This window comes from Chanos chanos, chromosome 10 (assembly GCF_902362185.1).
Source record: "Chanos chanos chromosome 10, fChaCha1.1, whole genome shotgun sequence".
In the NCBI taxonomy this organism is placed as follows: Eukaryota; Metazoa; Chordata; class Actinopteri; order Gonorynchiformes; family Chanidae; genus Chanos; species Chanos chanos.
The window spans coordinates 10,046,751-10,058,340 of NC_044504.1; the positions used below are offsets into that span (position 1 = coordinate 10,046,751).

At 40.4% G+C, this 11,590-nt stretch overlaps 2 protein-coding genes across 2 annotated transcripts in view; one reads left to right on the forward strand and one right to left on the reverse strand.

Moving 5' to 3' along the window:
- Positions 1-1,290: 1,290 nt before the first annotated feature.
- Positions 1,291-3,773, forward strand: ccn1 (cellular communication network factor 1). The gene is made up of 5 exons (XM_030786230.1): positions 1,291-1,482; positions 1,745-1,958; positions 2,320-2,664; positions 2,780-2,982; positions 3,099-3,773. The coding sequence occupies exons 1-5, from the start codon at positions 1,435-1,437 to the stop codon at positions 3,399-3,401; spliced, it is 1,113 nt and encodes a 370-aa protein (XP_030642090.1). The 5' UTR covers positions 1,291-1,434; the 3' UTR covers positions 3,402-3,773.
- A 5,122-nt stretch (positions 3,774-8,895) lies between these two features.
- znhit6 (zinc finger HIT-type containing 6) overlaps positions 8,896-11,590 on the reverse strand; it is an 18,643-nt gene continuing 15,948 nt past the window's right edge. The window contains exons 9-10 of the mRNA XM_030786689.1: positions 11,534-11,590; positions 8,896-9,380 (exon numbers count right to left, since the gene is read on the reverse strand). The exon at positions 11,534-11,590 is cut by the window's right edge and continues 68 nt beyond it. Coding sequence (XP_030642549.1) covers positions 8,896-9,380; positions 11,534-11,590 — 542 coding nt within the window. The remainder of the gene's footprint in view (positions 9,381-11,533) is intronic.

Consider the following 11,590-nt stretch of genomic DNA (forward strand, 5'->3'; position numbering starts at 1 on the left):
ATACAGAGTACGGTATTAAGTGTTGTGTACCCTGTTCTGAAATATGTAATTTTCGCTGTTGCATGTGCCCATATATCCGCTGAAAATTACACTTATTTATTCTAAGGATAATAACTCCTAAAATCCTGTTTGAATGGACCTCTAGAATCTGAATATCAGTGGTATGGCACTTATTTGAACGTCGTTGAAAGTGAACTAAACTACTTTACTATTTTCTCCCCAAACCAACATCTTATATGGAAAATTGGATCACTTTTGCTTTTTTTCCTTCAAAACACGACAGATTGCGTGGAAACAAAATTAGCTCAAGGAACGCGACGGAATTTCCTGCATGGAGAACACATTTAACAACCCTCAGGCTGTTAGGAATGCCTTGTGGTTGGCTAAGCGAAGCAGAAATATGATAATAATGTAGGCTACTGCCATACCAAATATGGTAATATTACGTCTGGAGTGCTTTTCACATCTGGAATTGCTTAGAGCTAACTGATAGAGAGAACAGTGGGCGAAAATAGAACCCGGAGCTTTGATTTTGGGATTTGATTTTTTAATTTTCAGTTCTTTGACGTTCCTCAAGCATGTGCAGACCCTATCATATATACATACCACAAATATTGTTGGCTGTATGTGCGTGCGGAAAAGAGCAACAAACAAAAATAAAATTGCCAGATATAAATAATGTCGAATAGTCTCGAGTCGGCCATCGGTAGCATAAACATACGCACAGTCTAATTCTAACTTGTCTTCGGGACGAGCTATACTAAAGCAGATTGCGGATAACAAGCGAATAACCAACAGTCATCTTGTTTATTGCCTAAAGACTGTTTTACAACTGATATTTCATTTTACAATTTAGAGTTATGATGAGCTCTAGGTAATTCGTATCAGAAATTAGCGGAAATGAAACTGTGGAAGCAAGTCATTAAATGCATCAATTTCGATGTCACCAAAACAAATAATAATGAAACTGGAGTTGGACTATGGATATTAATGTATTCTAAACCTTCTCAGCGAGAATTGTGAGTTAAAGCAAAGACAAGAGAGTTGGGAGGAAGAAAAGAAAAGCTTATGAAAAAGTAGTCACTGCGAGGGGAAAATTCATTTAAGAAAAAAAGTTAGAGACAGGGTGGTGCTTAGCTTGGATGGAAAACGCGCCAAGAAACATTCCTCGCATAGTTTTGGAACAGTTCAGCTGCAAGCCAACAACGACGTAAGCTTCCTCCACACTATATAAGAGGGAAGAAACTCGTCTTCAACAGACTGCGAGTACTCTTAGAGCTCAAACAACTGCGCAACTCCCACCTGAAAGACAAGAAAACAAACCACATCGGGAATCCAAACGTCGGAGCCATCTGCTCGGTTTAGCGCTTCAAACTGAAACTTTGAGGAATAGAGATACTTTTCTTACTTCAGGACAAAAGAAAGAACACAAAGATGTTTCTGTTGTATCTTGCCGTAATCTTCATCGGAAACCTGAACGTGGTAAGTAACATACTGATCTTTTAAAGGTTTTCAGCTCAGCACAGAAGATATGGGAAATATTAATGTAGCTCCATCTTAGAAATGAAAAATGCTATTTTTTTTTCCATTGTTGTTGAAATTGTGGGACGTAAGAGATTTGCATTAGTGCTACAAATGCAGTTCTCTAGACAGAACAGTTTATTTATTCTCTTGAACCATAGACAATTAATGTCATAGGTTGTCCGTTAGAATATCATTTAAATCGGGTCGCTTCTCTGTACAGATTTTTTCAGCGTGCCCGTCGGAGTGCGACTGCCCACTGGAGTTGCCAAAGTGCGCGCCAGGCGTAAGCCTTGTCTCTGATGGTTGCGGGTGCTGCAAAGTCTGTGCCAGGCAGCTTAACGAAGACTGCAGCAAAACGGAGCCCTGCGACCACACCAAAGGGCTTGAGTGTAACTTCGGGGCCAGCTTCGGGGCGACCAGAGGCATTTGCCGAGGTATGTTCCTCATTACTTTCAATAAAATACTCAATGAGAAGCATGTGTGGCATCAGGAGGTGGGCTTATAAGAATGTTCGGATCAGGCTGACCATAAAATCACCTTGCTTGATTTAGGATGGAGAAAAAGCTTTTGATTTCACTTTTTTATATATAGTAACAGTTCACCAGTAACCATAAGCAGAGAAGCACATATGCTCTCAGTTTCACTGCTTTTAAGTGTTAAAACGGATAGCAGTCTGTCATAGCCCACTATTAGGAGGACCTATGACAAGAGAATGATTTCTATGAGACAAATTATTAAGCACAAAAAAAAACAACAGAATGTTCACTCTTTGTTTTCTTTTTATTTCTCCAACAGCTAAGTCTGAGGGCAGACCTTGTGAATATAACAGCAGAATTTACCAGAATGGGGAAAGCTTTCAGCCAAACTGCAAGCACCAGTGCACGTGCATCGACGGGGCAGTAGGGTGTATTCCCTTGTGCCCACAGGAGCTTTCCTTGCCAAATCTTGGCTGTGCCAACCCAAGACTGGTCAAGGTTCCTGGCCAGTGCTGTGAAGAATGGGTCTGTGATGATGACAGGGAGATGGACCTGACTGACACTCTCTTTGGCAAAGACCCTCTATTTGATGAATCAGAGAGTGACCTCACCAACAGGAATGAGCTTATTACAACTGTCAAGAAAGGACTCAAGTCCCTTCCTGGTAAGCCGCCCCGAAGAAAGCTGAAAGCCCTCTTAATTTGGAACATTTTCCATTATATTCACTTTGTGAAAAAGGTTTGATGAGTTTGGAATTTGAACATAGGTTTTCATTTTAGCTTTCAGGGTGGAGCCTGAGGTTCACATGTTTGAGAGCCAGAGATGCATCGTGCAGACCACGCCCTGGTCACAGTGCTCCAAGACCTGTGGCACTGGCATCTCCACCAGAGTCACCAACAACAACAGCGAGTGCAAGCTGGTCAAGGAGACTCGCATCTGTGAAGTTCGTCCATGCAGCCAGTCACCCTACTCTAGTCTTAAGGTGAGAATGAGTCAAAAGCACAAATGAATGAAAAAAAAAAGGATATTTAGTATAAGAACATATTTGTTAAGATCATTATTTGACTTACCTTGGATGTTTTTGTCTTCTCCAAACAGAAAGGAAAGAAGTGCAGCAGAACAAAGAAGTCTGCTAATGCGGTCAGGTTTACCTACGCTGGCTGCACAAGCTTGAAGAAGTACAGACCCAGATACTGTGGTTCTTGCGTGGATGGTCGTTGCTGCAGCCCCCAGCAAACCAGGACAATCAAGGTCAAGTTCTACTGTGAAGATGGAGAGACCTTCAACAAGAACGTCATGATGATCGAGTCCTGCAAGTGTGCCTTCAACTGCCCTCATTCCAATGATGCATCTTATCCATTCTACAGGCTCTTCAATGACATACACAAGTTCAGAGACTGAAATTCACCAAGGAAGTACAAAGAAGTACAAAACCTGACAATGTCAGAGACAGAATAATGAAAACAGCCAATGACAGACTGGCTGAGAGACAGGGGAGGGGGGGGCATGCCTGCATTCATTGACCACCATCTCACGTCGTAATAGGATTCCCGAGGAATCAAGGACTTAACCTTTTGAGAACTTTGATGAAATGTTACTGTTTGCTGTGACCATGTCAGCATTTGATGTTCTCCATTTGAAAGGCTTGCTTCATACTGGAGCATGTATTGGTAGCTTCGTTAAGGAGCAATCTGTAATTAAACATTTGTAGCGTAGTTGTTATAAATATGCTGTGTATATTTTGGTTACAAGAACAAAAAAAAAAGGGCCAAACTGTAGACATGTATGTGTATAGAATACATACATATATACATACAAACACACACACTCACACACACACATTCCCACACAGATACAGATGCATACATATTGTAAATGTGTAAATTATTGTCCTGTAATCTGATTCTAATGACACCATGCTTTGCTCACATGAGTACATGGTAACACTCCTTCCTAATGTGGACTTATGTGTTCACATTTTGTGGCAGCTATTGAGAAATCCCACTCCATTAGCATATTAACAGACAAAATGAGATGACTTTAAGATTGAATGAATGTTTTATTATTATTATTATAATTATTAATAATATTATTATTTATCAGAAGTGTAGCTGCTTTATTTGAATATTGTCATACTGGAATAAAGTGTAAAAATGATCTAATTTTATATGTTGCAAATAAAAAAAAATGTTTATTTATGAGATAAAATTCTCTGTGTCTTTACTCAAAATGTGATGACTAAGACAAATGGTGCACACAAACATTCAGAATTAGTTTAAACTTATTAGATCAAAGTCCTCCACTGGCAAAAAGAGACACAAACAAACACAGTTTGGAGAATGTGGGGTCCTGGGTGCAGACATCAGCTTTATTGACACTCCAACAATGCAGAAAATGTGTAGAACAAAGCCACATGTTTGGCTAGTTGTGTTACATAACACCAATTATTGACTGTTTCAAGTATTTTTATGGAATCGAGTTGACGCAGTCCAAACCCTACCCTCAGCTGATTCTAATCACAAATTGTTTTTTATTTTTGCATTAGCAACAAATATAGACCAGGGCTATGAATTTACAGATCTTTTTTTCTATTGCCCAAGTGCGTTCTACTCAGATGAACCTCCTGGATTCTACGTTTTCGTGGGTGGAGGTTGTTTGGTTGTACTTGCTGGTGCAGGCTGTGGTCACTGGGGGAGAACGAAGCTGCAGTCAGGCCATTGCTGAGATAGGAATGACACTAATGTCCCCTTTTTTCCCCCACAGGATTCTGATACGCTCTGCGGGACAGCTGTTCCTAACCTCAGCGTCCGCTCTCCTCCCCTCCCTTTCTCTTTTCCAGTTTAAGTGATATATCTATGTCTGGTTTTGATCCAGGTGAAAGGAATGGACTCAGGAATGCACTGATGGCTCAAAAAGCAGACATCCTGATGGTCGACAGATGGTGAAAACTATTTCCCCGCAACACTTTCTCTCAGGGAAGGAGTTCCCTCTAAAAATATGCCATAGCAAAACGTCCGAAAAGCACCGTAATAACTCAACGTTGCTCAGACACATCAAAGAATTCAGTTAAAAAAAAAAAAAAAGTCAAACGTTAAATCCACATCACAATGTTCCTCCGAACCAACTGCAAAGAAGGCATTAGGTGCTCGACCTCTCTCTGTAACACTGATTTTAGGTCAGAAAAGCAGAAAGTAATGAATGTACTGTAAAACTTTCCAGCACAGATCACATGTACTGTATATCTGAATACCACAGCACATCCATAAAAGAGAAAAAAAAAACAACAACAACTGAATATTTACTGTAGGGGTTTTGTGAATGTAAACTATCTTTTTTATGCTTGTTTTAGTCAGCTGGTCTTGGTTTTATGATAATATCTGAGTGTTAAAGATAAAGGTTTTCAGTTGATCATCATCTGCATTCTACTAGCATTCAGGACACAGTTACAATAACTGTGTAGTAAAGTAGTTCCTTCCCAGTACCACTAAGTCAATTCTTTCAAGTATCACATAGATTATGCTAATGGAAGAGGTGGAAATCTGATATGGCACAGCTGACAAAGTTTCATAATAGTAATATAACTGGAATGCATACAGACATACGGGACAAACAAACAAATAAACATGCCCCTGGGGCACAAGCAAACATCCTCAAGTTACATCACTCTTGGCAGTGGCCGTAGCACACATGCGATGGCATATCACACATCTGGAATACTATGTGTATACAGTATCTCTGTTTAATAAACTTAAAAAAGGTTTGGGCTTAATCAAAAGCTATGTATGCCGGTGTTTATAACAGCTAGAAGGATGAAAGTAGAATATAAAGAGATACTGTGGCCAACACAGAATGTATGGAAGCAGCTTTGCATTGATGGAAGTTCAGTGGCTGCCCTTGACCAGAAGGCCTGGTCAGTGCTCAGCGGCATTTGGGGCTTCAGCGTGGAGAGAGAGAGAGGTCCTATGCTTGATGACGTTGCTAATTCCTCATGTGTCAGGGCCCTCTGGTGGCCAGAGGAAGACTCGCATACTACATGGTAATCTTTCCGCAATCTTGCTACAAAAATAAAACCAAAATGGAAAACCACTGGAAAGATTTCTTTTACGAAAACTATATTTAGAAAACAGAAAATGAAATATTTTAGATGGCCTTCACAGAGCCTTTTTTTTTTGTTTTTTTTTGTACTCTCCTGTTTTTACAAATGTAGAGTTGTCTAGCGCAATAGTCTTAATTGACTCACTTGTGAGACTGCGTGTATTTGATAAGAAACAGAGCTCCTAGAATTTGGCTTGTTAATATCTATCCTCACTTTAACTCACTCTTTCTTTGTACTTTCCTGTTTTTCTTTTTGAGTGTTATTGGAACACACAGTATTAATCACTAGTGTGAGTCACTTACTCTAGAACTAGAACTAGAATCAAATCAATAAATGTCAGCAACTAATGCTAAGTCATCAGATCACACTAAAACCTAAAGACATGGTGACTGTACCATTCGAAGGAAAAGGGTACAGCGAGTTGTTGCACATCTACTGTATCAAATGCCTAACCTTACTTACACTAACACGGAATTGCCACAATGTTTACGCCGAGCAGAAAGGTTTGTCTAAAAGTTGTTTGTGTTCTGTCTAATTTCAGTTTCATGTTTAGCCCACTGTCTCATCAAAGATGCCAGTTTTTGCGGAGGAGTCGGCGGAATGTTCTGAAAAGTAAGGGGACTTAAGAACGAATCTGAACCCCAAACTCAGTTCCTTTACATGTACGGAGCAATGTATTGGATCTGCTCAGCTGGAATCAAAATTAGTGTGATGTACCACACTGCAGATCTACAAAAACCAGCCCTCCCCTCTAGAGACACTCAGAGGGAACAAGACATTCACATCAACATTGTTACATTTGGGCTGTTTTTGTCCTTCTTCCCACTGAATTAATACATCAGACAGCACACACACCCAAAACCCAAAATGCACGGATCATCAAAGACAGCTGCTATTCAGATTAAACTCATTTCCCATTTCACTATGATCAGCAGAACTGGGAGAGATCTTCCACCGGCCAAATGCATGGTTCTGCGTGCAGGGACGATGGTACTCTCAAGATACATCAGAGCAGGTGTATTCACCCTAAGAGGTATTTTATAGAGAAAGAACCTCAAAGAAAAAGAGATCAGCAATGTGCCATAGACTTATCTTGATTAAGACACCGAACATCTGAACCCACACTAAACCAAAAACTATATATTATTTTGTTTATAGTCTCCCATTTAATGGGCACTTTCAACTGTCAGATCAATAGATATCAATTTGCTGTACAGGGTTTCAGCCAGAGTAGGGATGTAAATTGGGGTCATTGTGAACTGTCTGAGAGTGTGACACAAAGCCATAGAGATACACTGATGAAACAAAGAGATGTACAGATATCTACAGATACACAGAATCCAGACAGAGATAAGAAAACCTGAGAAAATGGCAGACGTCTGGCTCTTCGCCCAGAGAAAGGGCAGGACTGTGGGATGTGAGGTCATTTGCTCCCTAAATAACAGGCTGGAAAAAACATCATTACGTTCAGACGACATGACGAAACACCGCCGAGGTCTGCAGAGTTGAAAAAACAAACCACGCGCTTAGACATACAAATAACTGAACGTGTCAGAGGTGCTCAAAACCCAGAGCTCTGAATTTATTGCCGAATGACGTAGGTGCACTTACCGAGGGGATCTGTAATTATACCCCTGATACATTCAAGAAATGATCTGTGCTTTTCTATTGTTAAAACAAGTTACTGGATAGTACACTGACTGAATGATGAAAGACACACCATATGAAAGGTAAAAAAAATAGGTTGGTAAACTGGTGAACTTTTCTTTCTTTTTTTTAAATGAACATTAAGGTGTTACCAGTATGAGGAAAAAGCTAAAAGCCAAGAAAACATTCTCATCACATAAAACAAACAAACGTTGAAGAACAGATTACAGTAAGCCTGACATCCACATTACATGCAGGAAAATTATTCAATAATTCCACAGAACATAACTGAACTCTTCAAGAGACGGTGGACTGGAACACAGGTTTGTTCCCACAGCAAGTCAAATCAAATAGAAAGAACTATGACTGCTAGCCAATGCAAGTCACCCAACAAAAACATCAAACCTGCATTTTTCATTCAGCTACATTAATACAAAGCATAACACGAAGAAAAAAAAAAAGGAAAATTATATTAAAAATAACAGAAAATCTCTCAAAGAAGAACAACATAAGGACATTATAGAAGTAGTTCTCAGCTCCAGTACTGGGGGCCCAAAGGACAGCAGATTTTTACTTTTTAGCCTAGAATTTAACACACCTGACTCAGTTTCTACCGGTTACTGAGCCCAATGCCTCTGGCACCAATTCTGCTAATGTCAGGCATTGGCTAGAATGTGCCGTCTAGTCAACCCCCTGGACTAAAGCTGAGAAACTTGGCTGTATACAGTCAATTATACACTGACCTTTAAATGGAGATCAACTCCTGAATCAGCTTATTACAACAGTCACCACAACAGGCCCAGAGATGCCGTTTACTTTGTACCATCATACCTGTCATCACCATTACCATAATAAACCATCCTCATAAACTATTATCATAACCGCAGTCATTATTACTAGCATAACCACATCCATGTTTATAGGCACAAAGATCATTCGTCTTCATATCAAATTTCTGTCATGTATGGAGAAATTTTAAATTTTGTCTTGACAGCCATGAACATGACGACAACCAGTCATGCCATCGGTTATAACAGTCAGCAACATCTCAACCGGCGGCATCGGTCTTCCACTCCCTCTCTGTTATTAACAGGGCGATCATTTTCGTGAGCAGCACTCTTCAAGTTGTCACGACGATCACCATCTTCTTTATTAACTACGCTCCAGAGCAGAGCCGCCAGTGTTGTCATGACAATCATCATCACCACAGAGATTAGTCTTGCATCTTTTCTCTCTTTCATCATCAGTAGAGTCATTAGGATGGATAGCGCTGTCAGTGTTGGCCTGATCATTATCACTAGTCGGACACTGACCCGAAACGTAACGATCAACATTTAGACCCTGCTCTCTCTCCTCTCCACCGGCAGTCCGGCCATCGCATCCGCGTCCGTCATTGTCGCCGTCACTGTCCTCATCTTCATTACTCCTAATCTCTCCCTCCTCCTCCTCTTCATCACCATCAGGCGTAATTTTCACCTTCTTCCTCAGAGATTCTGGAGCTGTAGGCACTGTGCCAGTAGTGGTCATTGGCTCTGACTTTGGAGAGATCAGAGTCTCTAATGATGACTGGGGCCTCCTGATTTCCCCCTGGACAGACTCCTCTCTGGTGGCACCATCAAGCGTGGTCTCAGCATCTCCTGGAGGTAACACACACACACACACACACACACACACACACACACAGTTAGGGCTAAATGTACTTTGGTTACCCTATGAAGTGCAAACACAGACAGCACAAGAACACTGGGATGTTTGTGCACTGGAGGTGTATTTGTTTTACTGTGCTGTGATAAATGTAATTCCTGCCAGAAACAATAACTGTTACTGCTAAAGCTTTTGTATTAGATTTGACTAACATTACAGGGATCACACTGGACACACAGGAATTAGCTAACGGACTCCGCGGCCAAGCCAGAACAGAATTATACCTTTACATTGTTTAGGTTTGTTTTTGCTGACAGCGTGACTGAACTCACATCTCTCCGTGTTGATCTAGGTGGTAGGAATTTTGACACAAAATCTTCGCCAGCTAAAATGATTTGGCTGACAGTTTCAACATGAGTGATGAATATATTAGGAAAACAGACATCCTCCAAATGAGGTTCCACTGTCAGTGAATACAGGATGAGACAAATGATCTGTGTCATGTTTTTATTAGTAACGTTATCCACTGACTTTGACAATATCAGCAGACCTGTGTCTATTATCCTAGGTCCTTAGGAATAGCTGTGGAGCTCAACAACAAAACCTTAGAAACGACCCAAATATTTATTGCGGTAGTCACTCATACCACAATGCTACCCTCCAAAAAAAAAAAAAAAAAAGCGGATGGCCTTGGTACCATGGCCTTTGATCTTGGTTCCCTCATGAATTGAGCTCCAACACAGGCCCTTGTGGTTGTTCCTTCAACAAACAAAATTCCAGCCTTGCTTATCTAATCTAAAGTGTTTGTGTGTGTGATGTTCCGATGAGAAAAATCCTTGACAAATCAGACCGGATTTGGCCTTTGCTGCCGCTCCATATAGCCATCTCTAAGTGAGATCTGGGTTTTTTTGGCTGAGGTCATGGAAAGTGATGAGGAGACGACATTACACGGAATAAATTTCTCCTGGAAGCTGAAGAAGGTCTAAGGGCTTCATCATGAAAAGATGCCATGTATAAACACTCTGGCCTGTATTCAAACAGTCACATTCTCGGGGAAAATTAGAATGGGTTTTAAACAAAAGAGAGATCGGATCATGACGCAGTGTCTGACTACTTCACGCCACGCAGTGAAAATTACACAATTCCTGGGTTCAGAGCCGTGGCCATTCTTCGCGGCTGCATCACTTAAAATACAAATGACTTGAACAAAAATGTTATTTTAAAAAAATTGAACAAAAATATACACGTCACCAATTTCACCAAATTTCAAACAGCTATACACTTCAATATATTTAAAATCTCTAAACTGCATTTCGGTTGGACAAAGAGTACCGTACTGTGTGATCTATGGACACATACAATACATTATTACCCTGCAACTGATCCACTTTCCTACTCTAGTGTGCTTGTTCTGAGTGTCGTTACTGCTGTGTGAGCTAACTCTTCCTTCCCTCCACTGACAGGAATGTCAACCTTCTCTACGTGCAAAAACAAACCACAAACAAACATACACGCCACTTGATAGGATATATGCAGCTTTAGGCAAGCTGTTGCCTTGTTTTTCCAAAACATATAATTCATCATCTAACTGGACGCCCCTGTCAGAACCACCTGTGTCCCTAAGTCCCAAAAAATATCCAATTTGGGAAACTGCGTATGAAAAGACAGATGAGCTAAGACAGACAGAGTTGACCAGTAAAAACACTTTTGCTCTAGTGGCCTAAAGAATGTAAATGGGTGAGATGGAGCAACTGTTGCAGGCACAATTTCAGTTAGCTGCAAACTGTCACTTTGTGGCCGTTTAAGAAAAACACAATTGTTTGTTGGATGACAGAATTATAGGTTTCGATGACAGGTGGAAACCATCTCTCCGTCACAAGCATCTCTTTGAACATAGTATTTTTTTTTAAGGACATGAAAAACATGTAAAGGAATGTTTTACTTCAAATTCTTATAACAGTTTATTATTCTTATATGACGCAGGCATAACAGATGGCCTCCTGTTAATATGGCAACTTGTAAGTCCTTATGATGAACGAACCACATTGTGTATGGCCATCACAGCAATTATACAATGACACTGTCACTCTTTACGTGAAAATGTCTTGATTAGAGGTCACTGAGAAATAGGAGCAATGATATGTACCTGTTTTTTCAGTAAGATAAGCTTGACAGTGATCCTTCAGAACCACATGGAGAACAG

What these genes read in the sequence shown, in the direction of transcription:
- ccn1 (XM_030786230.1), top strand. Translation starts at nt 1,435, where the DNA reads ATGTTTCTGTTGTATCTTGCCGTAATCTTCATCGGAAACCTGAACGTG. An exon ending in GACCAGAGGCATTTGCCGAG is followed by an intron (nt 1,959 to 2,319) that starts GTATGTTCCTCA and finishes TTTCTCCAACAG; the next exon opens with CTAAGTCTGAGGGCAGACCT. An exon ending in CACCCTACTCTAGTCTTAAG is followed by an intron (nt 2,983 to 3,098) that starts GTGAGAATGAGT and finishes TTCTCCAAACAG; the next exon opens with AAAGGAAAGAAGTGCAGCAG.